At 41.4% G+C, this 25,347-nt stretch overlaps 2 protein-coding genes and 2 long non-coding RNA genes across 5 annotated transcripts; 2 read left to right on the top strand and 2 right to left on the bottom strand.

Moving 5' to 3' along the window:
- Nucleotides 1-75: 75 nt before the first annotated feature.
- On the top strand, nucleotides 76-663 carry LOC138131627 (uncharacterized). The gene is made up of 2 exons (XR_011159862.1): nucleotides 76-293; nucleotides 350-663. It is a non-coding gene; the product is annotated as an uncharacterized lncRNA (long non-coding RNA).
- mEFTs (elongation factor Ts, mitochondrial) lies at nucleotides 611-2,333 on the bottom strand. Its single transcript, XM_069048753.1, has 4 exons — nucleotides 2,191-2,333; nucleotides 1,841-1,993; nucleotides 1,548-1,793; nucleotides 611-1,176 (listed from the first exon to the last, which is right to left on the bottom strand). Exons 1-4 carry the CDS (start codon nucleotides 2,191-2,193, stop codon nucleotides 661-663), a joined length of 918 nt encoding a protein of 305 aa, XP_068904854.1. The 5' UTR covers nucleotides 2,194-2,333; the 3' UTR covers nucleotides 611-660.
- Nucleotides 2,038-25,122, top strand: Dhc36C (Dynein heavy chain at 36C). The gene is made up of 45 exons (XM_069048740.1): nucleotides 2,038-2,176; nucleotides 2,345-2,584; nucleotides 2,639-2,868; nucleotides 2,920-3,221; nucleotides 3,281-3,584; nucleotides 3,642-3,827; nucleotides 3,878-4,006; nucleotides 4,057-4,298; nucleotides 4,346-4,774; nucleotides 4,824-5,118; nucleotides 5,171-5,583; nucleotides 5,634-5,787; nucleotides 5,840-6,066; nucleotides 6,113-6,386; nucleotides 6,435-6,597; nucleotides 6,651-6,908; nucleotides 6,958-7,637; nucleotides 7,880-8,128; nucleotides 8,177-8,337; nucleotides 8,396-8,750; nucleotides 8,799-9,152; nucleotides 9,203-9,400; nucleotides 9,456-9,755; nucleotides 9,806-9,957; nucleotides 13,863-14,010; nucleotides 14,063-14,275; nucleotides 14,321-14,493; nucleotides 14,547-15,102; nucleotides 15,157-15,386; nucleotides 15,437-15,845; nucleotides 15,896-16,692; nucleotides 16,747-17,034; nucleotides 17,088-17,279; nucleotides 17,327-17,553; nucleotides 17,606-17,784; nucleotides 17,834-18,024; nucleotides 18,080-18,264; nucleotides 18,318-18,616; nucleotides 18,669-19,040; nucleotides 22,203-22,359; nucleotides 22,412-22,578; nucleotides 23,918-24,304; nucleotides 24,361-24,498; nucleotides 24,549-24,692; nucleotides 24,761-25,122. Exons 2-45 carry the CDS (start codon nucleotides 2,347-2,349, stop codon nucleotides 24,965-24,967), a joined length of 11,952 nt encoding a protein of 3,983 aa, XP_068904841.1. The 5' UTR covers nucleotides 2,038-2,176; nucleotides 2,345-2,346; the 3' UTR covers nucleotides 24,968-25,122.
- LOC138131628 (uncharacterized) lies at nucleotides 11,540-12,761 on the bottom strand. 2 transcript variants are annotated; one of them, XR_011159864.1, is made up of 3 exons: nucleotides 12,646-12,761; nucleotides 12,474-12,588; nucleotides 11,540-12,415 (listed from the first exon to the last, which is right to left on the bottom strand). It is a non-coding gene; the product is annotated as an uncharacterized lncRNA (long non-coding RNA). The 2 variants fall into 2 exon arrangements; XR_011159863.1 differs by having other exon boundaries at nucleotides 12,474-12,725.
- Nucleotides 25,123-25,347: the final 225 nt, after the last annotated feature.

Below are 25,347 nucleotides of genomic sequence, written 5' to 3' on the forward strand. Positions count from 1 at the left end.
TTGAAAATCTCTGAATCCCTTTTCTATTTTGTCGTACGCCACTGTCGCAACTTTCGAAATCCGTAGCCGCCCGGATTATAGTAGGCTTTGATTAAAAATGAAAAAATGTCTCACTCAAATTACTTGTCATTATGAACCCCAAAGACAAAAATTTAATTTTGAAGAAATGTGCATCAACCAACGAATTAGGAATCCTCAATTCCACTAATTTAAATTTACGTGAAGCCAAATCGTACGCCGGGGCAATGGTCGACACAAAACTTTACGATTCGATGCCAAATCAACGATATCAGGTTGTGATGATGCTTGTTGGCATTTTTTAACGGTCTAACCAAAAATCGAATTGCAGAACACTAAAGAGAACTGTTTAGAGTTGTTCTGTAAAGATTATGACATACAAAGAATGGACAAGAACGCGATCGCAACGAAGGACGCAGTAACGGAGGAGGTGTATTACATAAACGAAGAGTTTTTAGTGCAGAAAGGGAAAGCGTACACGGCCAGTGACATCGCTTGGAGTTGGAAGAAAGACTGCAGAATGTGGATGTGGAAGAACAACGTGGACTTCAAGAAGAACAGATCAGTTGCTGAAATGAGAAAGTCAGCAGCGTAGCGCTATTTGTATTTATTCAACAACGAATTTTATAAAAACTATTAAACCTACTGGCACGTCTCTAGTAACTCTAAGGGTTGGTCCGCACCTTCGGAGGTGTGCTCACCACATTCGAATCTCTTAAAATCGACGACTTCAATCTCATTTTCCTCTAAAACTTGTTGAACCGTTACACTGTCGTCTAGTAAAAACTCCTGATGAATCAGACAAGTTTCTTCTTCTTTATCTTTAGCAGGCTTATCCAAAGAAGTACCAACTTTTTTGGGATTCATGCCAACCACGTGCTGGCACAGTTCCCGCCCGATCTGATCTAAATCCACATCTTTTGGGACTAACTGTTTTAAAGCTACCAAACCTCCGATTTTTCCCAGCAAAACAGAACCATCGCTGCCTGAGGGATGGACGTATCCTGTCACGTGCACGTCATCTCGAACTTTGAAGCAGAATGCCCGCTTCAAAGACGCATTTTCACCAACTGAACCAATCATCAATGCTAAATGGTCTGCTAAAAGTTTTCCGTCACTGGCTGGAAGATTTTTCAGCTGCTCGGCACTCAGAGATATCTAATAAAAAAAAAACAATGCATATAAAATAGGTTATTGTACAACTAGTTATGAAAGTCATACTTTTTTCACGAATTTGAAGATTGAGTAACGAGGGCGTAGCCTTCGTTAATCAAGTAAATAAGTGAAAATAAGTATGACTTTCATAACGTGTTTTTTTTTTGCATATCGATGTAAGTTGAGAAATTTGGTCTAAAATGATTTATGAAAAATAAAAAAACAGGTATGCTTTGACAATCATCTCCAGAGGGAATAAAATGATGCAAAAAAGTACTACTTTCACGATTTTTCAGTAAAAAAGTGCTACTTTTACTATGATTTTGCATGTAAAAAGTGCCACGTTCATTATGATATGCAAAAAATAAACTTACTTTTACTAAGTTTTGGTTCTGTTGCTTTTGAGTGTAATTCAGACAACTCCTTGTGGCCTCCTCTACAATCTTCTGAAATTCTTTATTTCGAGCAACAAAATCAGTTTCACAATTAACTTCTACTAAAGCTGCATTCTTGTCATTCACTGCAACTCCAATGAGTCCTTGAGAAGTCTGTCTGCCTTCTAGTTTTGTAGCTTTAGCCCAACCCAGAGTTTGTGCTTGCTGTTTCAGCCATTCCTCAGCCTAAAATTACAAATGAAGGAAGTTGCTACTTCTTTAAACCTGCATACTTGTTTCAAGTCATTGTTATGCAGTTCCAGAGCCTTCTTACAGTTGGCAAAAGTATATCCTGTCTTCTTGCGGAGCGTTGCCAGTAATGACTTCTCAGCAGCTAAACTTGGCCTTTGGAGGTGAAAAAAGCGCGCCAACACTTTGGACGAGATCTACAAATTACAATTATCGATTAAATGTAATAATTTGCGTAGTACTTTCTGATTTCTTGTTACTATGACAAGTAAATAAATAGTTTACAAAAGGGGGTGACTTTTTTGTGACCGTTAATTTTTTCAAAAAAATATATATTGCAGGGAGTAATTATGTTACTCCGATCGAGTTAAAGTGAATCAGTAAGTGTAATTACCATTTTCCGGGATTTTATAACACTTTAGAGCAGTTTCTAACCTCAAATTTTGAATAGAATTTTCCTCTAGAGAAATGACATTTGTGCGATCAGCGCATGTCAAAAGTTTTCCAGTGGTTCCCTGAGAAACCAAAAATGTTTTAAATTATTTCAGAAATGGGTTCGAGAGGTCGAGATATCGAACGCGAACGCTTATTAAAAAGAATTGCTGAGAAAAGAGCACGTTTAGAGGCGAGAGGAGACTTGAACATTAAAGTTCCAAGGTTGACTCTTCCGTCTGATTTTAACATCGAAGACCGCAATGTTTTTACTCTACCACCTGAAATTTTGCGGCCTGTTATAGCTTCTTCTTATCCGAAATATACTAAAAAAGTTGCGGAACAAAAGAAGAGAGGTACCTAGTAACGGGTTCACTGTATCTTTTCTTCATAAGAAATATTTACTTCAGATGAGGAGCTAAAGAATAAATTGAAATCGTATACTGAGTTGAGGAAGCAGCGAGAAGAATTTAGAAAGAGACTTGTAGATTTGATAGTTAATAGGGATGAAAATGCGGAAATAAACCCAAATGAAATACCGTCAGCGGATGAACGTGAAGTGTTGCGTTACTATTATTACATTAAATATGGCGTGGACACCATCCATGTAGCTCCTTTGGACACAAAAGTTCTAAATAGAGTAAATCTGACGAAAATTCGGTGTCCTCAGTTCACAACAATGTAATTGTAGGTTTTATCTCTTGTCCCTAAGAAGCTAATGAAATGGGAGGACACTTTAGCGGCGTCTATTGAAGACATGAAAGCTGACTTTATGATGGCAGTAAAGAAAGCTATAGTGGATTTCGTCTTACAAGATCCGGCATTTGTGAGAATCGTCGCCGAAAAGGAATCACCATTTAAAAAGGAATTAAAAGACCTGGTTCTCACAGTCAAGCCGGCATTTAACGCGGCCAAACTGAAGTTGGAGAAGAACCTACACGTGATTAACCCATGCTTGGCGGCGATACTGGACATATGGTACAACAGATTTAGGTACACAAGACCGCGATAATTTTCACGCAAGTCTAGTCCCTAAACATTTGATTCCGCAGAAAACTGCGACTAGTAAACATCCAAGAACTGATGGCGCACGAAGGCGCGTTCAGCCTGGAGGAATTTAAATGGGCAGTCAACAATCAAATCGACGCTTGCAAACTAACATTGATGAACGAGTATTACGCGGCGGTCACAGACGTCTTTCTGCAAGGAAGCAAGAAGAACCTGCTTCCGGATCCAGCCAAACCGAAAAAGATGAAATCTTTCTATAACGCTGTTGCCACCATTATGACCTACAACTTGCAGACTCTTTGTCTCAAGTCGTTGTACGATTACATCAACTACATAACAGACATAAAGGTGCAGTTTCAATTTTTGTTGTTGTGCTGATTTCAATTTCTTTGGGGCCGTTTCTAGTATTCCAACAAAGGATTCATCATTCATTTGCACCAAAAAGTCAACACTTTGGTGTTTGAGCCTCCGTTTAAACATTTCACTGAGGCTTTGTTGAACGTCATCGATTTTATCATCGAAGCTGTCATGACTGTTCCAAGACTGGAGTGCCGACTTTATTTGGACATGGGTGAAGAGGTTTTTCTGAAGGTAAACCACACCAAATGGTTTCACAATTCGTGATATTCTTGTCCCTGCAGCCCACAATTCCGGATATTACTGTTGAAGACTACAAACAACAAATCAGGGACTTGTTGGAGAATCAAAGAATTGGTCCCGAGTTGCGAGTGCAAGATTTTGACGAGTACATGCCTCTGATCAACGGAGAAGTCAGCCCGCAGGTCTCACTCTTTGGTTGTTGTAAAACTGCGTTTTTCAGGATGAAGAGAGGATCAACGCTTTCCTAGCTGAGGAGCACTCGTTCGACGAATACGTCGAAGAGATACTACGTTACAAACAAATCATCGACGAAATCCCAATCGTGAAAGAGCACGTTGTCACGATGGAAATGTACGATATGGAGAGATTCGAGATGATTAAAGCATTGGTTGCAGCTGCGGAAAACTTTAAAGACATTCTGATTGATCGATGCACCAAGGACTACCAAGCCATGTGCAAGACGTGAGTTGTTTCCTTATTAAATATGAAAAATTCTAATTTGGCCGCAGGCTCGGGGAAGAGTATCAAGCAATAGCGGAGAAAGCCCTCAAGACACCTGCGAATACGGCGGAATTGATGGCTCTAATAAGTTACGTAGACGACGTCGAGACTGTTACGCTTCCCGAGATGGAAGACCGGCTCAGGACTGTTTTAAAATACATGCTGTTCTTATCAGACCATGCTCTGTTCACTCCGATCGAAATGAAACAAAACAACGTGACATTTCTGTGGTACTTGCGGATGCCCAAAGTGTTGGAGGACCACAGGCAACTGGTCGACGTCAAGATGGAAGAATTCCAAGCGCTGCTGGCCACGAGAATCAAGAAGTTCGTAGAGGATCTAGAGTTGTACGCGAAGATGGTCGACGAGTTGCAGCACAACGGCGACATCGAAGACTTGGCACGTTACCACAAGAAAGCCACGCAACTCGACAACAGGTTGACAACCGCGTAGACGATTCCGTAAAGTGTAATGTTCAAATTGAAGGTTGATAACTGCGATGGAGAAGATCGATGCTTTCAACGAGGAAGAAGCCGCCTTCGGGTTCGAATTATCGCAGTATCCTCTCAGGAAACAGACTCACGACAAATTGACACCCTACAAGAAATTATATGATAATGCGATGGAATTCTTGACGAAATATGAATTATGGATGAAATCCCAAGTGGGGACGTACGATCCTGACGAGATCGAGCAGGATGTGGGTCAGTGCTACAGGAATGTTTACAAGCTGGAAAAAGTCTTTTCGGATCGACCTGCCACTCAGCAATTGGCCACAACTGTAATTCTAGCATTTCGAGTAAACTGCTAATTAATGCGATCGTCAATCGTAGGTCCGCACACAAATTGAAGAGTTCAAAGAGCATATGCCGATCATCCAGACGTTGGGAAATCCGGGAATGAAGCCTCGGCATTGGGAGAAGATTTCAGAAATTGTCGGATTCCCGATCAAAGTCGATGCGGAACTCACTTTGGAAAAGATCATCGATTATGGCTTGGACGAGTACATTGAGAAGTTCGAGGCAATTTCAGAAGCTGCCACTAAGGAGAACAATCTCGAGAAGAATTTGAACAAGATGATGACCGAATGGCAAGACATGGAATTCACAGTTCTGAGCTACAGAGACACCGGTACTTTCATACTGTCGGCTGTCGACGACATCCAAGTGTTGCTGGATGACCACATTGTCAAGACACAGACGATGAAGAATTCGCCTTACATCAAACCGTTTGAAAAAGAAATAATGTCGGTTGGGTGGTTTGTAATGAATTGTTTTTCAAAAAAAAAATTTGTAGCTCTTGGGAAGCTAAGCTCCAATTGCTTCAAGAAATTTTGGACGAATGGTTGAAAGTCCAGTCCACTTGGATGTATCTTGAGCCGATATTCAGTTCTCCAGATATCCAGCAACAAATGCCGGAAGAAGGCAGACGCTTCAGTGCTGTCGATAAAGTAGTGTTCGCTTTCTCTACACTTGATTATTTTTCCAAAAAATGTCTTTTAGATATGGAGAGATTTAATGAAGACTGTTCACGCCGACAGCAAAGTACTGTCTGTGGTAGAGATCGACAAGATGCTCGAGAGACTAAAGAAATGCAACAGTCTCTTGGAAATGATCCAGAGAGGTTTGAACGACTACTTGGAGAAGAAACGCTTGTTCTTCCCGCGATTCTTCTTCTTATCCAACGACGAACTGTTGGAAATCCTGTCTGAAACCAAAGATCCAACAAGGTACTAACAACTTTTGCTTTATGTGGTTTTGGCATTTTAATTGTAGAGTACAACCGCATCTTAAGAAGTGCTTCGAGGGCATTGCCAAGCTGACATTCACCGAAGACCTGGACGTAACCGAGATGAAATCGAGCGAGGGTGAAGTAGTTCCGTTGGTCGACGTCATCCAGACGGCTCTAGCTCGTGGTCAAGTGGAAAAGTGGTTGGTCGAGTTGGAAGCCGACATGAAGAAGTCTGTCCACAGGATGGTGCAAGAAGCTGTCAAAGATTATGTGAAGCGGCCTAGAGAACAATGGGTTTTGGCGTGGCCCGGCCAAACTGTAAAATCTTCGTTTGGACTTGACCACACCAGTAACGGTTCTTTTTAGGTGCAATGTATTGCGATGACTTACTGGACGTCAGAAGTCCACAAGGCTATTGCAGAGGGTGTTGCAGCGATGAAAGCCTATCTAGAAAAGTGCAACTACCAGATCGGAAAAATTGTGGATCTTGTCAGGGGAAAGCTTAACACCCAGAATCGGATTACTCTTGGTAGAATCAGTGGGTTTAGAAAATTCGCGGCAGCTTAATTGGACTTCTTCTAGGAGCTTTGGTTGTGTTGGACGTCCACGCTAGAGACGTTCTAGCTGAGATTATAACACTGGGAGTTAAACAGGCTACCGATTTTAAATGGTTGTGCCACTTGAGATACTACTGGGAAGAAAATCAAATGAAAACGTCGATGATCAATTCAACTCTTAAATATGGCTACGAATATTTGGGCAACACGACGAGGCTAGTGGTAACACCACTGACCGACAGATGCTACCGGACGCTCTTCGGCGCTTTGCATCTGCATCTAGGTACTAGTACCGATTCAAACTAGACAAAATGATAAGAAATTGTTGTCAGGTGGCGCTCCGGAAGGTCCCGCCGGCACAGGCAAAACCGAAACAACAAAAGACTTGGCCAAAGCTGTGGCCAAACAATGCGTCGTCTTCAACTGCTCCGACGGTCTGGACTACATAGCTTTGGGGAAGTTTTTCAAAGGTCTCGCATCCTGCGGGGCTTGGTCCTGCTTCGACGAGTTCAACCGGATCGACTTGGAAGTGTTGTCGGTGGTGGCGCAACAAATCCTCACCATACAGAGAGGCATCAACTCCGGCAACGAAAAACTCTTCTTCGAGGGTACCGAACTGACCCTCGACCCCACCTGCGCCGTCTTCATCACCATGAATCCCGGCTACGCGGGAAGGTCCGAACTCCCTGACAATTTGAAAGCGCTGTTCAGATCCGTGGCCATGATGGTGCCCGACTATGCTCTCATTTCCGAAATCGAATTGTACGCTTCCGGGTTTCTCACCGCCAAACCGTTGTCAGTTAAAATCGTGGCCACGTATCGACTGTGTTCGGAACAGTTGTCTTCTCAGTGTCACTACGATTACGGCATGAGGGCTGTGAAGTCTGTCTTGAGGGCTGCCGGGGCCTTGAAACTCAGATATCCGGACGAAGAAGAAGATATTTTAGTTCTGAGGTCCATCAAAGATGTTAATCTTGCAAAGTTCTTAATTCAGGACGTGCCTCTGTTCCAAGTGAGTTTGGAACAAACTATAGCTGGCGCGGCGACTCACTGGTGTGATTTTCGGGTGATGGTTTCCTATTGGTTAAATGACGCGCGCGAAATTTCTATCCATTAAAATTTGGCGAGGCAATGTAAATCAGGCTTTTCGTGACGTCTCTACGAACTATCACGTCAATACCTCGTGACGAGTCCAGTGGTTCGCCGCACGAACTATAGCCGCAAGCAGGAATGATCAATGATGGATTTTCTCAGGGAATTACTTCGGATTTGTTTCCCGGAGTCACGCTCCCGGAACCGGATTACGTCATTATGAACCAGGCCGTCGACGATGCTTGCAAGGCGGCAAACATCCAAAACATACCGTTCTTTTTGGAGAAGGTGCAACAGCTGTACGAGATGATAATCGTGAGGCATGGACTGATGATCGTCGGTTACCCCTTCGGGGGCAAAACCACCTGTTACAGAATGCTTGCAGAAGCTTTGGGACTCATCGAGGAGAGAGTAAGTCCCCTTTGGACAAAATATATAGGTCTTAATTTTGCGATTTAGGGGGGCATGGACGAGCACAGAGCTATCTACACCGTGATGAACCCAAAATCGATCACCATGGGTCAGCTCTATGGGCAGTTCGACGCCGTCTCCCACGAATGGTCGGATGGGGTCTTGGCCGTGAGCTTCCGTCAGTTTGCCATGTCCACAACGGAAGACAGGTCCCGTTCGAGCTATTTTTAGCAACAAAAATCGAAACCAACATGTGATCCCTTTTAGGAAATGGTTAATATTTGATGGTCCAGTCGACGCGGTCTGGATCGAGAACATGAACACCGTCTTGGACGACAACAAAAAGTTGTGTTTGATGTCGGGCGAGATAATCCAATTGGCCAACACGACAAATCTGATCTTCGAGCCGATGGACCTGGAGGTGGCGTCTCCAGCCACCGTCTCCAGGTGCGGCATGATCTACATGGAACCGGCGTCCTTGGGTTGGGAGCCGCTTCTGTTATCCTGGCTCAACGTCCTGCCCCCATTCATAAACACAGATTTCTACAAAACCATGATCAAGACCTTGTTCCTCAGATTCTGCAATCCGCTGTTGTGGTTGCTGCACAAAGGCGGATTAAAAGTAGGTCTTCTACTGTCTGTTGCGGATGATTTGAGTCGCGAATTGCAGGAAATCGCGTCGACGTCGGACACGAATTTATTGAAAGCCACGATGAACTTGTTCGATTGTTTCATGGACGACTTCCGCGACGAAAAGTACAGAGAGCAGGTGTCGGATCTGGACGTGAGGGCGCAGATCGAGGGCTCGTTCTTCTTCTCGTGCATATGGTCCATGGGGGGAACTTTGGATGCCAACAGCAGGCCCAAATTCAATCAATTATTCAGAGCGCTGCTGGAGCGGGAGTTTCCGGAGAAGGTGCGCGAAGAGTTGCAGATACCTTTCGAAATCACCAAGCCCGAAAAGCCCTACATATTCACGATACCCGTCGGAGAGACCGTGTTTGATTATCGGTACATTAAAGAGGTAAGAAATGCGGTGGCGCTCGGACAAGTTTAATTCTCTTGTGACGCAAGGGTAAAGGAAAATGGAAACTTTGGTCTGACGAATTGGCAGCAGCTCCACCAATTCCCAGAGACATTCCCGTTAATCAAATAATCGTTCCCACCGTCGAGACGATCAGAAATATCACGATAATGCAGTTATTGGTGCAACATCAGAAAGCTATGATGATTATAGGTCCGACGGGAACTGGCAAATCGAGTTACGTTACGGTGCGTTTTCTTTCCCAACAGCTAGATGAAAAACATGCAAAAGCGCAAATTTCAGGATTTCCTGTTGAAGAAGAACGACACCAACACTTACAAACCGGTGTTTATTAACTTTTCAGCACAAACTACAGCCAATCAGACGCAGGATATAATCATGGCGAAGTTGGATAAAAGGAGGAAGGGTGTTTACGGCCCTCCCGTCACCAAGAAATGCGTGATCTTCGTCGACGACGTGAACATGCCTCTGAAGGAGGTGTACGGGGCCCAACCCCCGATCGAACTGTTGAGACAATGGTTCGATCACGAGATATGGTACGACAGGAAAGAAATTGTCCCCATACGACTTATCGACATTCAGGTGGACCAACTCTACGCAAATACGACAGGTTTTTATCGCAGGTTTTGTAGTTTATGTGCGCCATGTGTCCACCGACGGGAGGCGGCAACACCGTCACTCCCAGATTCTCGGCTCACTTCAATCATTTGTGCATCGACGAGTTTCAGGAAAGCGTTCTAATCCACATTTTCAGCAAAATAATGCTCTGGCATTTGGACACGAGGTAAACTCTGTTCGCTCCAGAAGTGGAGATAAACGATTGTGATTGGCCGCGAAATCCTTTAACATCCTCGAGATTGACAATTTTTCTCGTGGTACGTTAAAGAACGATTTCGCGGCCTTAGTATACAAATAACCATCTTCCGAATTTCTCGAGATAGCTCTGTCCACTCATAGATTGCTTGACATAAATGTTACTACTAAAAATGTTCACTCAACGCTACAACAAATAGATCCGGTGCTAAATTTAAAAAAAATGGAAAGAGCAGGTTTACCTACATGTGATGTTTTATTATTATTCTACATGTTTGAAAGACGAAAGAAAACTTCAGTATAGTAGGAGTAAAACATTATATTAATAACATAATTACATAACATTTTTGTTTTATAATACAAAAATTTCCGATAATATTGCGGAATCTGGAAAAGTGCCCCGAATGCTTGCAGCGTTTCCACGTTGAATGGCAAGGGAAATCCTCTCGAAAAGGAATTTCTTTGATTTTGAATCGCCTGATTCCGCGATAAGTCGGTTTCCGATAACATTAATGAAATCGATGGCTTCTTTGCACCAAGGGCCTAAGGTTTCAAATGCTAAACCTTTAAAGACGTAATTTGACGAAATGATTGAACTATATTTGCTATGTTTGCGTCTGCAAGCCATTTCAGCGGCAAAACCTGAGACTTCAGATGATTTCAATACGTAACTGTCTGCAAGTGTATCTACCACAGTAACGTCCCAAACCAAAGGTTGACCTTTAATCCACGGTACTAAAGTCATCCCATCCGGGCGCTTCCCGTCATCCCGAGACAGTCCGTTTGGTTCTAAAGTTGAATTCACATGAATTGAAGTTAAAGACCGGTTGATAATGGAATTATCATAATATATTAGGTTTTATTAATAGAGGGTATTTCACGAGTCGACGAAATTAAAATGCAACCCACAATACATTTTTGAATTTCCGAAAAAAAGCTGGCTAATGAAATTAAAATATCCAGATTTTTTCGAAAATGGCTAAACACAAACAAGAGATTAATATTTAATATTAAACGCATAACCAAAAATTACCTCTGTATCATTTTCGAGGTTTGTATCTAATGTCACTTAAAGTGTTCATTATGCTAGATTCTTGAGGCACCCACTCACTTCACAAATTCAACAAAATCAACAAAAAATCGCAACGGAACAGATCAAAACGGCAACACGATCAAAATTAATAATTTTTAAAAACAGAGAAAGGCAAACCAAAGCTCTAAAGATGAAAAATCGCAACTCTAAATGCTTAAACCGCTTGACAGCACTGACAGTTTCAAATTTGAAATGTCATATAATTTATTTTTCGCGTGGGTTTCATAACAACCAATGAGAATCAGTGGCGCGAATGTTTCAAGATATTACGTTGTTAATACGTGTGGAATAAAATGATTTACATCTAAAGTCTATTTTTTCCTGGTAGGCGCGTGCGTGCGCATCTCCGAAAGGTAGAATCACATAGCTAAGATTTTTAGCAGGATGCAGGAATTGTTAGTATTTTTGGTTGCATATTATCTAGGGGATCAGTATTTGTGGTTGCACATTAAAACCCATGTTTATGATTTAATTTTTGTATAATTTGTAAAATGTAAACAAAAAATTTTATGAATAAACTCGTGGAAAAATTGATAACAAATATTATATGTATGTACAACATTTTTTTATTATTATTTTATACATACAGGAGTTAAATTGGGTACAAAACAACTCGATACTTTTGGATTCAATCGTTAATTTAAAAAAAAAAAAAATTAAAACAAAATAATCATCACCGCACTTTTCACCTAAAAAAAAAAAGTGACATCGACAAAAATTGACAGTTCATATGAAATTGGCAAAAATTTCATAACATGGACATGGCCTGCTTCAACTACAATCATTTATAATAACCATGTATCTTGCAAGAGAAAAGGAAAAGGCTTAATTTTATACATATAGGCAGTGATCCTAGACTTCATTTCTGCTAACAAATCCACAACATGCTTATTATAAATTAGTTTGTGAATTTTTACCAACTGCAGTAACTCTGCTTTTACAAAGGTTTTATCAAAAACAATTTGTTTTGATTTTAACCAATTTTGAATATTTACTTTCTTCCAAGAGGAATTGGGTATTTTTTCTACTACTCAATGTTTACAGTTAATTGAAAACAATGTATGTAGTTACTTGAATTTTAATTCGTGTAAAACATTATAAAGCTTAGAACGACTGATGTTTGGAATTTCTTCATTGTTTTGCACTTCCCTGTACACAGCATCAATTGTAGGAATTCTGTTTGCAGAGAAAAATGAGTGCACTGTTTTTCAAATGAGATATTTTTGATGTTCATCCAATTGAATCATACATTTCCTATCAGGTTTCTTCGGTGCCTGTAATTGCCCACACTTCTTTTCTTCCGCCAAGTATCGTTGAATGTTTCTAAATCCACAACCTACAACACAAAGTAATTAAGCTGTGATACAACAAAAAAAAAACTCAGAAATCAATACCAGTATAATCTGCAGTTTTTTTCCATTTGAGCCGTCTTGGTTAACTCGGCTAAATCCTTGGAGATCCCACGAAATATTTTAACGATCATTTTTTTCTCGGCTTGTGAGAAATTTGCTATAAATATTCATTAATAAAAAAATGTTACTTGCTGTTAGTATAAATCCAACTTACGCAGTTTATTTGGTGATCGAAATTGAGACATCTTGTTGACATACAAAAACTTCTTAACCTAACCTCTAAGAACTGTTTTTTTTTTAATAAATAAACGGACACAACACAAAACAGACACAAACCTTGGACCTGATTGACAGTACAGAACACTGCAATATTGCACATTTCTCTAGTGTAAGTAGAAAAATAAAGTAACCAATAGGAAAGTCGCATTTCGTTGCAGGATTTTGTAAATGCGCACGCACGCGCCTACCAGGAAAAAATAGACTATAGTTACCTTTGCATTACCCTTGTAAAAATACGAAATACCGCTCTACAAAAAAAGAAAACCTAACCTCAAAATATATATCCAAATTCCAAATGAAATTTATTGCGAAGGGATGAATATTAATGCAAAGTTGAGATTGAAATTAAAAAGGAGCTAACAAAAGCAGGTCACAGCTAGTGTTGAAACAGGCCACCAACGCTTGTTAATTGAATTTAGTAAATTGTAACGATTGTCAATTAGATTGATGAGATTTATTGACAGAACTAATAGTTCGGCACTTCGAAAAAAAAAGTAGAGCGGTGCAGGAAAATTTACATGTGCAAAAATTCCAAAGGTAACTAGATGTAAATCATTTTATTCCACACCGTATTGCAATGTGTTGGTTTGGGGATTTTGTTATCTACGGATATTTAAAAAACTGCATTCTATCAGTGGACGTAGTCTAAATAATAATATGATCAAAAAAGAAATAACGGGCGGCTGTGGAAAACAAAATGTTTGAAAACCTAGAACGTACGGCTTAACTTAATAAACTGGCACCTGTCAAATTTGACATTTATGTACGCCAGTTTTCTTTAAAAAATGGTATAGTCTTTGCCAAAACCAAATAACCACCAACACTGCATTCTACCCAAAAAATCAACCGGCAACGTGGTACACTTAGATTTGATTGGTCTAGCATTCTAGTAATATCATTGTCATTATCCACTTAGTGCAATTTTGTTTTCACCAACATAATTCAACAGGTGGTGGTTATTTGGGTTTGGCACGGCCTATATGTTCACTCGATTTTTTTTTGTTGATCATATTGTGCCAGCCTATGGTTAATCCCCATTTTTAAAATGAACATGCTATAGTAATAATGGTTTGAAGTTTCCACAAAAAATAACTGTTGAAACAAACGAGCTTTAAGTTGATCAACATAATGAGCCTTTACGGTGCACCTCAGGGGATTTTCGAAGGAATTCGACCCGTGCATTCAACAGATCGTTCTGGCGACTCTAGACATGTACAAAATGGCGCGGGCCAATTTGCTCCCGACGCCGGCAAAGTCGCATTACCTGTTCAATTTGCGAGATTTCTCCAGAGTCATACAAGCAAGTTGTTGTTTTGGAGGTGTATCGCATGTACTCGCTAACAGGATTACAGGGTGTCCTTTTGTCCGTGCCCGAGGCCATGGAGGATTTACTGGCGATGAAGCGTCTGTGGGTGCACGAGGTGCTGAGGGTGTACTACGACCGTTTAGTCGACGACGCGGACCGATCCTGGATCGTGACCGCCCTGAGGGAGGTCACCGGCACGCAACTGGAAGAGAGCTTCGACGAGATGTTCCACAGGCTAGCGGCACCGGGAACCGCGACAGTAATTTAAATTCCCCCGTTCCCGCTTGATCTGGTTATTTCTTAGATAGGGGAAATGGAATTGCGGAACCTGTTGTACTGCGACTTTGCAAATCCCAAAGCGGATCAGCGACACTACATCGAAGTGCTGGATCTGGAACAACTCAAGGAGATCGTCGAGGGTTATCTGGCCGAATTCAACAACATGACCAAGAAGCCGATGAACTTGGTGCTTTTCAGGTGAAAAATTGCGCGCCGCTTCTACTCCTTTGTGGTTCACAATGCCGTTCCAGATTCGCGATCGAACATTTATCAAAGTTATGTCGGATATTGAAGCAGCCGCGGAGTCACGGCCTGTGCGTGGGGGTCGGGGGCTCCGGCAGGCAATCGCTCACACGTCTTGCGGCTCACATATCCGAATACGAACTTTTCCAAGTCGAGATCACCAGGTCTTACGGACACGTCGAGTGGAGGGAAGACGTGAAATTGATATTACGCAAAGCGAGCGCCACGGATCAACACGGCGTTTTTCTCTTCACCGACTCCCAGATAAAAGAGGAGGGATTTTTGGAGGACATCAGCAATTTGATGAATTCGGGAGAAGTTCCTAACTTATTTACGGGAGAGGAGCGCGTCGAGCTGTGCGAGAAAATGCGACAGTTGGATAGGCAAAGGGATAAATCTCTGCAGACCGACGGCAGCCCAGTTGCACTTTATAACTTCTTCATACAAATAGTAAAAGAGCAATTGCACGTCGCCTTGGCCATGAGCCCGATAGGAGACAGCTTCAGGAACAGGATAAGAAAATTCCCCGCCATCGTCAACTGCTGCACGATCGATTGGTTCCAAGTACGAACAATTCCTCATTCGAAACTCACAAAATCTAAAATTGTTTTGTGCTAGGCATGGCCCGAAGACGCCCTCTTGGCCGTGGCCACGCGATTCCTAGGCGAAATAGAACTGGAGTCCAGAGAAAGAGACGTCTGCATCGACATGTGCCAGATGTTCCACACGACAACCCAAGAACTTTCCGTTGAGTATTACACAAGATTACAGCGTCACAACTATGTTACTCCGACGTCTTACTTGGAATTAATAAACACTTTCAAAACTTTCCTCAACAAGAAGCGACAGTAAACTGTCAAACACGAATTAAAATTTATACGCAAGTTATTCGTTTTAGGGAGATATTAACGGGGAAAAAACGCTACGAAGTCGGTCTGGAAAAACTGGAACACGCTGGATCGCAAATATCCGTCATGCAAGCGGCTCTGGAGACTCTCCAGCCTGCTTTGGTCGAAGCAGCCGCGAAAGTGTCCGAAACGATGAAAAAAGTCGAGGCTGAGTCTGCCGAAGCTGCTGAAGTGGAGAAAGTTGTCATGGCGGATGAGGCGGTGGCCAACGAGCAAGCCCAAGTGGCCCAAGGAATCAAAGACGACTGCGATGCCAACCTGGCCGAGGCGATGCCTCTTCTGAATGCAGCCCTCGCGGCGCTGAACACTCTAACAACTGCTGACATCGCCGTGGTCAAAACCATGAAGAGTCCTCCGAAAGGAGTGAGATTGGTCATGGAAGCAGTCTGCATTTTGAAGGTACAAGAGTTTTTGCTTGGACACGACTTGCATTGTTTTTATCTGTTTAGGACGTAAAACCTGAGAAGCTCCCCCTACCGAGTGGAATAGGCACCTACGAAGACTACTGGGGTCCGTCGAAGAAGGTTCTCGGCGACATGAAGTTCTTGGACAGTTTGATCAACTTCGACAAAGACAACATCCCTCCAAGGGTCATGGCCAAACTGGCGGAAAAGATTTTGAACGACGAAAGTTTCGATCCCGAAAAAGTCAAAGTGGCTTCGACTGCAGCAGAGGGTCTGTGCAAGTGGGTCATCGCGATCTCGAAATATGACAAAGTGGCCAAAGTCGTGGCCCCCAAGAAGCTGGCGTTAGCTGCGGCAGAAGCAGAGTTCCAAACTGCCATGACCGCGCTGGAAATCAAGAGACAACAGCTGAGAGAAGCTAGAGAGAAAGTTGCCAAACTGGAAGCGGCGCTCGACGCTGAAAACAAGAAGTTCCAAGGGTTGACAGATGAGGTGAATTTGTGTACGTTGAAGCTCCACCGAGCTGAAGAACTGATCGGGGGTCTGGGGGGAGAGAAAACTAGATGGATGGCGACGGCCAAAACTTTGGGGGAAAGGTATTACATGCTGACTGGAGATATTTTGATCGCGGCTGGTGTTGTGGCGTATTTGGGGTCTTTCACCATGCAGTTTAGAGCCAAACAGGTCCATCACTGGATTGATGCCCTGATGGGGTACAATATCGTGTGCTCCAGGGACTTTCAGCTGACGGCAACGCTTGGAGAACCTGTGGAGATCAGACAGTGGAACATATACGGTTTGCCGACTGATAATTTCAGCATAGATAATGGGATTATCATAAAGTAAAATGAAGTAAATAATTTCGGTTGCACAGTCTATAATTGTTTTGTCAATAGAAATGCCAGAAGATACGCTTTGATGATCGATCCTCAGGGTCAAGCGAACAAGTGGGTCAAAAACATGGAAAAATCTCAGAATCTGGCGATAATTCGTCTGAATCAACCCGATTACGTCAGAATACTTGAAAATGCGATTCAATTTGGACAGCCTGTGCTTCTGGAGAACATCGGTGAAGAGTTAGATCCGATTCTTGAGCCGGTCCTGGCCCAACAAATATTTAAACAGAGTGGGGCACTTTGCCTGAAACTGGGAGACTCAGTAGTGGAGTATAATCCAGATTTCAAGTATGATTTCCTTATTGTTTCTATTTTCATTGAAATTAAACTTCAAACTTCAGGTTGTACATTACGACCAAGTTGAGGAATCCTCATTATCTTCCAGAGGTGGCGGTGAAAGTGACTCTGGTGAACTTTATGATCACAAGCGTCGGTCTTGAAGACCAGCTTTTGGGTATTACCGTTGCGAAGGAAAGACCCGATTTGGAGGCAGAGAAGAACGCTCTGATTCTTCAGGGCGCTGAAAATAAACGGTGGGTGTCGACTTGTTGCGGTTGCGCCGATAAAATGTGCTTTTCAGAGCTCTGAAAGAAATCGAGGACAAGATTCTTGAAGTTTTGAGCACTTCGCAAGGTAATATTTTGGAGGATGAGACTGCCGTGCAGATTCTCAGTTCGTCGAAGACTCTGTCAAATGAGATCGCCGCAAAGCAGGCCATCGCTGAAGTCACCGAGCAACAAATTGACAAGGCGAGGATGGAATACAAACCGATAGCTGCGCATTCGACAATATTGTTTTTCACAATCGGTGACGAATCTGCCGGTGTCGTTTTTCTTGTCTCACGTTTTGGTACTTCCAGTCGAACTTGCGAATATCGATCCCATGTATCAATACTCTTTGGTTTGGTTTATGAATTTGTTCAAAGCGGCGATTGATAATACCGAGAAAGTCGACGATGTGACGGAGCGTCTCGCCGATTTGGAAAAATACTTCACTTACTCTCTTTATGTGAACATATGCCGGAGTTTATTCGAAAAAGTAACGATTATTGAGCAATCTCCGACTTTATGTGACAACAGTGTTGCAGGATAAGTTGCTGTTTTCACTTTTGCTGACTATCAACTTGCTGAAGAGTCGGGACAAAATCGATATGCCAGAATGGATGTTTCTTTTAACAGGAGGTGTCGGGTTAGATAATCCCAATGTAAATCCTAGTGACTGGTTGATAACTAAATCCTGGGATGAGCTGTGCAGACTAGACGACTATCCTGCTTTCGTGTAAGATCCGATTAATACTAGTAATGGGGTCGAAAATACCAATCGACGTCTTTAGGGGCATACGGGATAGTTTCTCTAAGAATCTGCATAAGTGGAAGGAGCTGTTCGATTCTACGGATCCTCAAGACTTTCCGCTGCCAGAACCTTGGGAGAAGAAACTGTCGCAGTTTCAGAAGATCTTGGTCCTTCGATGTATCAGGTTCGACAAGGTCATCCCGGCGATCCAAACCTTCGTTACAGGTACTGTGGAGGGAAAGGGATTGATGGGCTGGTGTGAAGCGGTTTGTTTTCAGATAATTTGGGGAAGAAGTATATCGAGCCTCCGCCCTTCGACTTGTATTCGTCGTTCACCGACTCCCACTGTTGCATCCCTTTGATATTCGTTTTGACCCCGGGGGCCGATCCCACCGCGCTCCTGTTAAAGTTCGCGGACGATCAGGGCTTCGGAGCGGCGAGATTATTCGCGTTATCGCTGGGGCAAGGGCAAGGGCCTATCGCCGTTAAATTGATCGACGAAGGGATCAGAAACGGCACTTGGGTGGTCCTCCAGAACTGTCATTTGGCGAAAAGTTTCATGCCGACGCTGGAACGGGTGGGGCCCGATTCGACTTGTTAAACAAAAGGATCTAACATTAATTTCGCAGATCTGCGAGAACTTAACCCCCGACTCCACCCACCCCGACTTCCGTTTGTGGCTGACTTCGTACCCGGCGGATCATTTCCCGGTGCTCGTTTTACAAAACGGCGTTAAGATGACGAATGAGCCGCCAAAGGGGTTAAGAGCCAATATAATCCGATCGTATTTGAGCGATCCGATATCGGACGCCGAATGGTTCGAGAGTTGCACACAGAGCGTCGCTTTCAAGAGATTGTTGTACGGCCTCTGCTTCTTCCACGCATCCGTGCAAGAACGGAGGAAATTCGGTCCTTTGGGATGGAACATCTCTTATGAATTCAACGAGACGGATTTGAGGATAAGCGTGATGCAGCTCCTCATGTTTCTCAATGAGTACGAGGTATATAGCTCATTTATTCGAGGGGTAACTGAAAAACGACGTGCCAAAGGTTCAAACACGTTAAAATTGAAGAGCTCGGGTCCACGTTGACCCAAAACATTTTTAAAACATCGCCGAAAAGCTACAGGATTTTGTGCGTTTTTACTAATTTCATTAAGTATGAACCATCGCACAATCGAGAAAAAAATCGATTAAGCCAAAGCCAAGACTGTGATGGTTCAGTTGGCAGCGTCTTACATGGAAATTCTGGTTTGCAGCAAGTATTAAAATGATGTTTACTTTAACGGCCGTCGTTACGAGCAACAGTCGCGAAATTGGATTTCGCGGCCTGTTTTTGGTACGCGAAATGCTCGTTTCGCGTGCGGTTGCGCAAAAAATCTATTTTTTAAAATAAATAGAAAATTGTACATAGTGCAAACTAATTGCAAATAATTTAAGTTTCAAATAGGAAACGATACTTTCCAAACTGGTAATAGAAAAAACTTTTTTTGTTTGTGTTTCGAGTCATTCATTTATCACCGTCATTAGTGCCTCATTGAATATCACGAAAGCAGTTTTTTAATTTTGGGGATAACAGTAATTACAACTTCTTTGTCATGCATTCGTCGCAAACAATCGTTTTCCTGTGGAGGTGGTCGAATAAAAATTTGAAGAGTTAGTCCAATTATTGTTGTATCTTGTATCTTTAGTTCACACATTGACGTTCTGGCTCTGGGTCAAAGTGATAAACCCAAGATTCATCCACTGTAACAAATCTTTCAACATATTCATCCGGATCGTGGTTAATGATGCTTAAATTTGCCTCAGGGGTCAGCTGTCAAATGTTCTTCTAATTTGGTGTACCGCACCCACTCCGTACCAAATATGCAATCCCGGTTTTGGAAGTCTAATTTACCGAGTAAAATTAACTGTCTGCGATAAATTTCAGTGTGACTCGTCTATCGTGGAAAACCATATTGCCCCCCGAATCAATCTTTCCTTGTGTCACAGCAGTTCCGGGATATTTTTTCATTTGTCAGCCGATACCTTCATTGTCAGAGACAATAAATAATGAACTACCCTTGTATACTACTTACGTAAAATGATGTGTTCATTTTGAGAAGATATTCTTGGTGGGAACTAAGTCCGACATTCCAAGAAATTCATTAATAAAAGTTATTTCATTATGAGACTTGAGATTACGTTTATATCTGTCACCAATTCAGAGGGTCTCACTTCTAAATCTATAAAGATTTTGATGTAGTGTGATATTTTTACTTGAATCCATACTTGTCTTTTCATTAAATATGCCTGTTAAAGCAAAGTATTTTTAAAATGGCGCTTATTGATCTGAACTCTCCACCATCCGGCGGCACGGCAATTTTGCCGGAGTACTTACACTATTACACTATCAAGTAATAGTGCAGTGCTAATCAACATAATTACCGGCGTCTCGCCTCCACATTTTGACTTTGTTGTGTTTTATTATGTTCTGTGTCAATGTTAAGGAACTTCCTTACGATGTGACATGAGTATAATAATATGTACCTTTTTGAATTTCAACTACCAATGTGTTACCTAAATCCAGAATTTTTAAATTTTTAAAAAGATTGCGGTACTATTCCCGTTGCTGAAATTATAAGTGGTAAAATCGATTTTTTTTCTAAACACCAAAGATTTCTCATAGCAACGGAGAGCTCTAAATATTTATTAATTTTTGTGGTATATGTCTGTGTGATATTATGTGAATTTGGAACAGCTATATCTAAAAGATACGCTTGTTTTTGTTGTTTATTTAAAATAATAATGGCTGGTCTGTTATGCTCAATATTATTGACATTATTTATCAGCTAGTTCTTGTGGATTGTCCTTTCTTTCTTTTCTTGAAAGTCCTCGCCTCAAACATTCGTCTTACTATTCTATCCCATCTCCCATCTCACCACTTCATCTGCCTTTCTTCGACTGGTTGCAGAGTTGGTTTAATTTTCAAATTTTCTCTAAAAGTGGAGTTCCTTATTCTGTCTAGCCTGGTTTTCCCTTCAATTTTTCTAAAGAACCTCTTTTCCACGCTTTGTATTCTCCTCTTTTGTATTTGTATTACTGACCATGTTTTTGAACCATAATTTATTGCTTTTGGAATTTCTCTTTTTGCTAAAAATTGATTTTTTTATTCTATCGAAAAGTTTCCCCGCTGCTCCTGTGCTTTCTTTTATTTTGTCGTCAAATCGATGTGATTTTATCCAGCATAGATATTTAAAGTTCTTAACTTGTTCTAGCTATTTTTTCTATTTTTATCTAATGTGTCTTTTGGTTTCTATTTATTATCATTATTTTCATCTTCTACTTGTTGATTTTCACGTTCCTTGATTCTAATCTACTACTGTTTTTTAGATTCTCGTCCTCCCTTTGTTGTTTCGAACATCTCTAATGTCTCTTGTCTCACTCTTACATAGTTCTTGGTTCCTTCGTATAAAACTTTTATTCCTTGTACCTATTATTTTTTTCTCTATTCCTCGTTTCTCTTAAATTCGCCATATCTCCTCTCTGTCTATCCTGTCGAACCCTTTCTCTAAATCCACAAAACATAGATGGATCTCTCCTTCTTCTCAAATTGCTTTTCTGCTATTTTTCAGATTATAAAATTTGCATCTGTTACCTAGTTGGGGTCTAAAACCCTGTTGTGAATCTTCCATTGTTTCTTCTAAAATTTCTCTTAGTTTCTTTTCCAGTATTCAGGCGTATATTTTACTTACTGTACTTAACTGGGTAATCCCTCTATAATTGTTACAGTTTTTGTATCTTTTTTTATATTATTGGTATTATTATCCCTATTTTCCAGTCTTCTGGTGCTTTCCCTGTATTCAATATCTTGTTTGTGATTATTTTTAGTGTGTCTATTATCTGCTATTTGCTCCTCTCCTGCTTTTATCATGTCTGCCGTTATCTGGTTTTGCCCTGGTGCTTTCCCTACCTTCATCTTTTTTATGACCTCATTCTTCGAATGTTTAAGAGGCTTTGTTTGTCTCCACCTTTTCATAATTTCTTGAATGGTCACTTCGTTGATTATTTAATCTAGACACAGAGCCAGATTAAAAGTGGAACCTTTCGGACGTACGTTAGTATGCACCTCTCGATGTCCCCATTTTTTTTCCAATTTTTCTCTTACACTCAATCGATTTCGAGGACATTCAATACGACGCCTTGCTGTACCTGACCGGAGAATGCAACTACGGGGGCCGGGTGACGGACGACTGGGACAGAAGGTGTCTCTCGACGATACTACGGAAGTTTTATTGCAAGGATCTCGTCGAAACTCCGAATTACCCTTTCGATCCCACAAGTGAGTTATGCGGTATTATTGTTTTCTGGACGGATAAAATTTTTGTTGCCAGAAAAATACTACTGTCCGGACAAAGAGGACTATGAAGAATTCATGGAGTACACCCGGTCGTTACCTTTGATTACTCATCCGGAAGTGTACGGAATGCACGAAAACGCGGACATCATGAAGGATCAGCAGGAAACGAATTTGATGTTCACCAGTATATTGCTCACGCAGGTAAAATGAACAAGAACAAGTCGACTCTTTTCAGTTTAATTTCATTTCAATTAACCGCGATTTCTTGCTTTTTGATGCTACGCTCGAATAACTGCTTTTTAATTAAAAAAAAGCAAATTTAATTAGTATTTTTTAGACGGAGCTTTCATTGCGTTCGACATACGCGTTTTCTATTTATTGTTTCGTCCCAATTAAAAAGTTTCTCCTGAGTGAAATCCGATTTTATTGAGGGAGATAAATTCTAATGTCCACCGGGATCACATTAAATACTAAATTGAGATTTATTTCTGTTTGCCGTGCTGCTCTCAGGATCGGACCGTAAGTACAAATAATTAACCATTCTTTACGTATTTTCTTTTATTTTATTCCCAAACAAAACGATTTGTAATGCAAAATGTGTTTGTTGGCGCTCCCAGGACCTGGCCAGATTGAAGGTATGTTAATGAATTTTTTATCATATTTTCTGAGCCACTGTTTCCAAGAAAAATTACTCTGTAAATGTGATTTAATTCTGGTAATAAATTTCTCAGCGCAGCATCCAGAGAAAAAAAAAAGATCTCCAGGGGACAAAAAAAATCTGTTGAATTTAAACATTTAATCTTTCTGTTTCATTTTTATGCAAATCGAAAAGGAGCTTATCAAAGAGCGGGTAAGTTAATCACTGTTTGTAGAAAGACTATTTGCTTCTATTAAATGCTAATGTAATGCAAATGCTAGCTTTTTAGCAGTTATGACACTTTTTGAAGACTGGTAAAACTGACAGACACGAGATTACTCTCTTCCTTTTAATAACGTGGACAAGCTGTCAAATTAATATTTTTTTCATAAGTAACAATCTGATAATTTTTCTTTCGTTTTCATAAATCATATATTCAGGTATCTACAAGGTGATTCACAAGTAATAATGTGCCCGGCTGAATTGAAAAAAAGCAACCCACAATACATTTGGAACGTAAAGCTGGATTAGGAGGCGGTAAATATCCAATTTTACTTTGCAAATGTATTGTGGGTTGCATTTTCAATTCCGTCGGCTCATTATTACTTTGAATCATCTTGTATGTTTTTTTAGGCAAGATCATTGTATTTTCCAAGTACTTATCTGATGATTTATTGTTCTTTATCTAAAAGTGAACTGTAAAGAAATTTCAGATTCCCTCATTCGTTGAGAAACGTCAAAGTAGATTTTGACATCCCATTTTTAAAACGAACGAGCTGTAGAATCTCTAAGTCTTTTTAGGAGTTTTTTGAAATGTGGTTTGCCTTTGTAAGTTTTGTTCAATAAAGGGCAAGCTAATTTCCTTTCGTAATGGAACGATTTATCCACGGGAGAGTTTCTTAGGACGCGCATTCGACGGGCGGGAGCAAGAAGCCCCCCGACGAAATAGTACTGGAAGTAGCCGCAGACATTCTGGCTAAATTGCCCAAGAACTATGACCGCGACGCGGTAATGGAGAAATACCCGACCTCCTATGCACAGAGCATGAACACGGTTCTGGTCCAAGAAATGAACAGATTCAACCGGCTGCTCTCAGAAATCAGAACAAGTTTAATAAACGTCGGGAAAGCAATAAAGGGTCTAATCGTCATGTCGCCCACTTTGGAGGAGGTCACCGTGAGCATCTTGACCGGCCGAATTCCAGCCCTGTGGATGAAAAAGTCCTACCCATCGCTGAAGCCTCTGGGGAGTTATGTTAATGACTTCCTGGCGCGTTTGGCCTTCCTGCAGGTACACCCACCTAATTGAATTTTCAATTTTACATCGACTATGAGAAATTTGTTTAGAAATGGTTCGAGGAAGGTTCCCCGCCGTCGTATTGGTTATCGGGGTTCTTCTTTACGCAAGCTTTCCTAACCGGAGCCCAACAGAATTACGCGAGGAAGTACAGAATACCGATCGACTTGCTCGCCTTTGATTACGACGTTAGTTTGTTTAAGCTCGCACATTTGGGGTTGTAAAAAATCAATTTCAGGTTTTGAAAGAGACGCGCGTTACTCAAGCGCCGGAGGACGGCGTCATAATTTACGGCCTCTTCTTAGACGGGGCTCGATGGGATAAGAACTCGATGATCCTGGAGGAATCCCTGCCCAAGGTTTTATATGAAAATGTGCCACACGTAAGACCATGATTTATAAATCGTCGTGAACCAAAATCAACTGTTTTGATTTTGATTGTTTGTTGCAGATTTGGCTGAAGCCCATGAAGAGAGACGACATTAAAGAGCGTCAGACTTATTTGTGTCCGGTTTACAAGACATCCGAAAGACGCGGTGTGTTATCGACAACCGGTCACTCCACCAATTTCGTTATTGCGATGACATTACCGACGAGGAAGCCTTCCCGTCATTGGATAATGCGAGGTGTGGCCATGCTGTGTCAATTGTCACAGTAATCGTGACAAAGGATAATTTTAGGTCGTTTTTCATATCTGTGTTGTGGTAGATGGGATTTTGTAACGTGTATGTGTACTTTTTGTATTATTTATGTTTCGATGCGAACAATTGTATTGTTTTTGCGCAAATACATGCCTTACTTCTGTTTTGCACACATAGGTACTTTGTTCGTATAAAATTAATGAGGAACGAAGGTGAAGTAAGCTCGAGCTTTTCATTTTTAAACGTGCATAATAAAGAGGATGCTCGCTTCGTTAAAAACGCTTCCACTTGTTGTGTAGATAAAAGACGGGCAAGACCTGAAAGATATTATTATCGCTTGAGGACCTGTAGCGTTTTCGATACGAGCCATTACCTTGTGATCCATGTAATAGAGCAG

This window comes from Tenebrio molitor, chromosome 5 (genome assembly GCF_963966145.1).
Source record: "Tenebrio molitor chromosome 5, icTenMoli1.1, whole genome shotgun sequence".
Taxonomy (NCBI): Eukaryota; Metazoa; Arthropoda; class Insecta; order Coleoptera; family Tenebrionidae; genus Tenebrio; species Tenebrio molitor.